Source organism: Orycteropus afer, unplaced genomic scaffold (genome assembly GCF_000298275.1).
Source record: "Orycteropus afer afer isolate SDZICR_OR568_19922 unplaced genomic scaffold, OryAfe1.0 scaffold00042, whole genome shotgun sequence".
Classification (NCBI taxonomy): domain Eukaryota; kingdom Metazoa; phylum Chordata; class Mammalia; order Tubulidentata; family Orycteropodidae; genus Orycteropus; species Orycteropus afer.
Window position 1 is genome coordinate 8,738,267 of NW_006921629.1, and position 5,830 is coordinate 8,744,096.

At 34.8% G+C, this 5,830-nt stretch overlaps 1 protein-coding gene across 1 annotated transcript in view; it reads left to right on the plus strand.

Moving 5' to 3' along the window:
* The window catches only part of GOSR1 (golgi SNAP receptor complex member 1), an 81,553-nt gene that overhangs the window by 45,284 nt on the left and 30,439 nt on the right, over window positions 1-5,830 (plus strand). Inside the window, exon 6 of the mRNA XM_007937420.1 lies at window positions 868-942. Coding sequence (XP_007935611.1) covers window positions 868-942 — 75 coding nt within the window. The remainder of the gene's footprint in view (window positions 1-867; window positions 943-5,830) is intronic.

Consider the following 5,830-nt stretch of genomic DNA (forward strand, 5'->3'; position numbering starts at 1 on the left):
ATTGTGCTTTGGGTGCAAATTTACAAAGCAAACTTGTTTTACATTCAGCAGTTCATACACATCTGATTTCATAGTCCCAATTACCATCCCCAACCATAAAACAACTCTCTTCCCCTCTCCTCCCTGTGACCACCCTGTCCCTGTGCTCTTCTTATCTATACATTGTCTGTCCAGCTTTCCCTCATAAAGATAGTTCTTAAAAGAGCTTAATGCTCAAGGCAGTCCCTTTTTACTAGTTAAGCTATTGTTCAGTTTTGAGATGATATCAGGAAATATTTTTTGGTTTAAGGTTTAAAGATTATTTCAGAGCAGTCGTTTCAAGGGTTCATCCACCCACATGGCTCCAGAAAGTCTGAAGTCCAGGAGAATTTGAAATTCTGTTCTGCCTTTTCCTCCTTTTGATCAGGATTTTGCTGTGGAATCTTTGATCAAAATGTTTAGTAACAGCAGCTGAGCACCTTCCAGTTCTGGTCTCACGGCAAAGGAGGCAATTGTTCATGGAGGCAGTTAACCACATATTCCATATCCTCCTCCTGTTCTAACTCTCTTTCTTCCTCTGTTATTCCAGGTGAATAGAGACCAATTGTTGTACAAGTGAGGGGTTTTTTTTGTTTGTTTAAGAATGTTGGGTTGTTTTGGTGGAAAAACATAGGAAACTCTTAGGCCTAAATTTGAGAGACATTCATATTTATCTATAAAAGATGCCATTTTAGAGGAAGATGACAAAGATTTAAAAATTTCATTTGTTTACTCATAACTGTGAACACTCAATTTGTCCACTTTGGATATCAGTAGCTTCAGTCACTTAATCTGATTTTGTAGTATCTGCCAAAAATGTTCTTAAATTTTCTCTTATTTTTGCCCTAGGTCATATAAAAGTGGGTCTGGGGTAAACAATAGAAGAACTGAGTTGTTTTTGAAAGAGCATGACCACCTTCGAAAGTAAGTATTATTGAATGTATGCATACTTTGTAGTTTTCCAAATTCTGTTCCTTATTTAACAAACATTTATATGTTTAGTATATTACGTGTGTTATCAGTACTAAATCATTTAATTATCCTATTGACCCTGTCCTATAGAGAAGGAATTACAATTATTCTGACCATAATTGGAAAAGATGTACTGTGGAGTCTCCAAAATCTACATTGCTATCACTTGTTATCTTTAATGTGTTTTTCATTGCCTTAATCTGTCAATGCTTTTATCCATTACTCTAACTTATTAGTAATAATAATAGTAATAATATTGATAATGACTTATATTTGAAGAGCTGTTACCATTAATATATGTCAAAAAGTTTTATAAATGATAAAGCTACATATCAAATCCAAAGAAAATAAGTAATTTTTCTAGAATTAAGAATAAAATGCCTAAACATTTGGATGAACTATTTATATAAAGTTTTAGATAAGTCACTATACTCAATCAATGCCTGCTTCCCATCTGTTTTTCAAATTATAGGCTAATACGGTTATAAAAGAGAATGTGTTGGTTTCTTTAATATTTATTCTGTATTTTGTTACAGAGCTTAAAGACTAGAAAATCACTTATCTCTGTGAATTCAGTCTCTATGCTCTTGAGCAACTGGTACCCATGATAATTAAATGCTAGAGAATTACATTGATATTTGCTGCTAAATGCCATAAATTAGTCATGTCCATATGAGCAATATACCTGTTTAATTTATTTTTCTTTAAAGATCATCACTTTAAATATAAATTGTTGAAATCAGAACACTGAATGATCAAGACCTTTTTAGATACCTAGATGCTACTCGTGTTGGAAATAGTTACTAGCGTTCTTTCTTAATCCATTGAAAATTATTGATTGGCACAAGGGGGCAGTCTCTCCTGGAGTATGTCTGGTGATTCATAGCTTTGATTGTTCTTTTTCTATTTGATAAAGTCTTCCATGGAAGGAGTTTTACATTGCATCTAAAACTATATTAATACATACTTGAGGTACGAAGTAATTTAAGGGATAACATATTCAAGGAGCAAGGATTGTGAGGCTGGCACAGGACCAGGAGTGTTTCCTTCGTCACTGTGTCACTGAGAGTCGGAGCGGACTTGAAGGTGCCTAACAACAGCAGCATATTCAAGGAGAACAGTTACAAAGTATGTTAGCTACTTTGTTGAAAATTGATCATACATGTGGGTTTATTTCTCAAGTCTTTTCTGTTCCATTGACCTGTAGATCTATCCTCATGCCAATAGCATACTATTTTATTTACTGTAGTTTTAAAGTAAGTCTTGAGATAAGGTAGTGTTAGCCCTCCAACTTCGTTCTGTATTTGTAAAATTGTTTTGGCTCTTCTCGGTCTTTTGTTTTTCCAAAATGAAAAAAATTTATAAAATTTTACAATCAGATTATGAAAAGGCCTGCTGGGATTTTAAGTAGAATTATATTGGTTCTATAGATCAATTTGGGGAGAATTGCCAATAATTTTTTTTAAAAAGTAAGTCTTCCAATCCAGGAGTATCATGTTTCTCTGTTTATTAGATCTTTAATTTCTTTCAGTAGCATTTTATAGTTTTTAGCATACAGATCTTATACAGATAATATTAAATTTTAAGTATTACCTGTTTTTGATGTGATTACAAATAGAATTTAAAATTTTTAATTTTCCAATTGTTTTTGCTAGGGTATACAAGTAATATATATAATCTTTTATCTTGTGAACCTAAATTTACTTACCAGTTCTCGTAGCTTCTTGGAAAATTCCTTGGGATTTTTTGCATATTCAATTGTGTTCTCTAAGAATATAGCTTTATGTCTTCCTTTCTGTATTAGTTTTCTACTGCTGCGGTAATGAAGTACTACAAAGTGAGTGGCTAAAAATGACAGAAAATTATTGTTTACAGTTCTGGAGTCTAGAAGTTCAAATTCAGGCTGTCAGCAGGGTCATGCTCTCTCTCAGGGCTCTAGGAAAGATCTTTTCTTGTCTCTACCAGCTTCTCAAAGTCTCAGACATTCCTTGGCATGCAACTGCAGTGCATATTCCTTCTGTGTGTATCTTTGTCTCCTTTCCTCTTTTATAAGGACACCATTCAGATTGGATTAGGACTAATACTACTTCCTATATGACCTCATGTTAACATCTTCAAAGACTCTGTTTCCAAAAGGTCATATCTACAGGTACTAGGGTTTAGGACTTCAACATGTCTTTTTAGTTAAACATAATTGAATCCATAATCTCCCCATCTGGTTTGTCTGTCATCAGGTTTCACATGTTGGCCCCAATATAGAAAATCTGTTTCATTCACTTAAAAAAAAAACTTCACTGCCATTGAGTTGATTCCAACTGATAGCAACCCCTGTTGGGTTTCTAAGGTGGTAAATCTTTACAGAAATAGATTGCCCCATCTTCGTTCCATGGAGCAGCTGGTGGGTTTGAACCACCAACCTTCCAGTTAGCAGTCAAATACCTTAGGCACTGCACCACCAGAGCTCTTATTCCCCAAATATTAATTGAGTACATACTGTGTGCAAGGTATTGGTCTAAATTCTATGCATATGAAATCTAATTTTGAGGACTAAAGGGGATATTATTGTGACCAAGTGATATTTGTATTTTTTTGCTTTGCAAAATGAATTCCCTGTGAAATTCCTTTTTTAAAAAAATCTTTATATTGTATATAATAAAAATCTTTGGCAAACAAATCTATTATTTCAGATGAGGAAACAAGATTCAGAGAGGCCAAGGTCTCATAACTGTCTAATAGTACAGCTCTTATTAAACCCAGATTTCCTAATTCATTTCCATGTTTGTTCCACATTATACCGCCTTCTTTAAAATTTGCTTCTTTAAAATTTTATTTTTGTTATATTAGATAGCCAGAATAGCATAGTGTTACTGAGAATTGGAAGAACAGCTACTTTTCACCTCTCCAGAAAGAAAGTGACTGGTCTGTGTCGTTTCTTTGTATTTTTAAAAAAACTTTTATAATGGGTTAAATGGATTAATAGCTGTCCCTCTTAAGTATTGCAGAAGTAACATAATTAGATGGCCTGGATATGGAATCCCAGCTTACATGATTTTAAGGGTGGATGGCTTAAGAGTCAAGGCATTTACAAAATCAAAAAGAATTTGTTGCACATAACTTTTCAAATATAAAAGTTTGTATAGAGGAAGGTGTACTTTAAACAGAATTGGTTCCAGTATTTAGTCAGGAATTGTTATTTTATTTTCATTTCATTGCCTATTTCACAGATGTGGTTAAATTGCTATGTGAGAAGGCACACAGTTACTGTATTAGTATTCTACTTGTACTTTTATGGACTTGGGTGCAGATACGCCTATGAAAGAGTGAAGAATTACTGTATAATCTCAGCTGGAAGTTTATATTTTATCAGATGCCAGTTTTGTTTCTTAAATAATACTTCTTAGGATATTTTTAGGCTTTTGACACTTTGAATTTTATAAATTCATCAGCCTGTTTGTGTGATCTGAAGTTGTGGTTGCAGAAATACGTTCTGTAAGAATTTAAAAATAAAACATTTAAACTGGTTTGACTTTTTGCTAATTTCATGATTTTAGCCAAGTCTCCCTCCCTATCTTAGTTCTAGTGCTGCTATAACAGAAATGCCACAATGGATAACTTTAACAAACAAATTTATTCTCTCACAGTTTAGGCAGCTAAAAATCTGAATTCAAGGTACCAGCTCTAGGGGAAGACTTTCTGTCTCTGTTGGCTCTGGAGGAAGGTCCTTGTTTCTTCTAAGCTTCTGCTGCTTAGCAATCTTCATATAGCTTGACATCTCCCTTCCCCCATGTCTACTTTTCTTGATTGCTTGTTTAATCTCTATAATATCTCAAAAGAGGTTGACTCAAGATACACCCCACACTAATCCTGCCCCATTAACATAACAAAGAAACCATTTCCTAAATGAAATTTTAACCACAGGCATCCAAAAAACTAAACTCACTGCTATTGAGTCAATTCTGACTCATAGCAACCCTCCCTTGGGTTTCTGAGGCTGTATCTCTATGGGAGTAGATTATCCAGTCTTCCTTCCAAGGGGTGGCTGGTGGGTTTGAACCGCCAGCCTTCTGGTTAACAGTGGCTTAGGCACTATGCCACCAGAGCTTCCTAGCCACAGGCATAGAGGTTAAGACTTATAACATATTTTGGGGGGACATACCTAAGTTAAATCGATAACACTCCCTGAGGTCACAAAGCTAGTAAAAACTGGAGTTCCCACCCAGGTCATCTAATTATGTTGCTTCTGCATACTGTGCTACCTCTTCATGGTGAGAATTCATATGTTATGTACCTCATAGGGTTGCTACAATATTGTGTGTAAAAGGGCTTTGTAAAGTGTCAGACATTTCTGTATAAAGCAGAATATAATGAGTGTTTGAAAGTAAGAAAAATAATAAAGGAGGTTGGAATCACAAACCCTTTTACATACACTACCAATTTATATTTCTTAAAAGGAATTTGAAATGCTTTTGATGCCTTAGTAGTCTTAGTGAAATGAAATTCTAATTGTAGTAAATGGCCATGCCCATATTCAGAAAATATGAAGTAATTTAGTAAACTTTAGTAAGAGTGGCTTTATCAAAAAATTTTTGATATTGTATGTAGTTGTTGCTAGCTGGCCTCAAACTCATGGCAATTCGTACACAATGAGATTAGGCCATTGTGATCCATAGGGCTTTCATTGGCTGATTTTCAGAAGTAGGTCACCAGGCCTTTGTTGTTGTTGTTGTTGTTGTTGCTAGGTGCTGTCAAGTTGTTTCTGACTCATAGTGACCCCACGCACAGCAGAACAAAACACTGCCCGATCCCGCACCAGCTCCACGATCCCTGCTATACTTGAGCC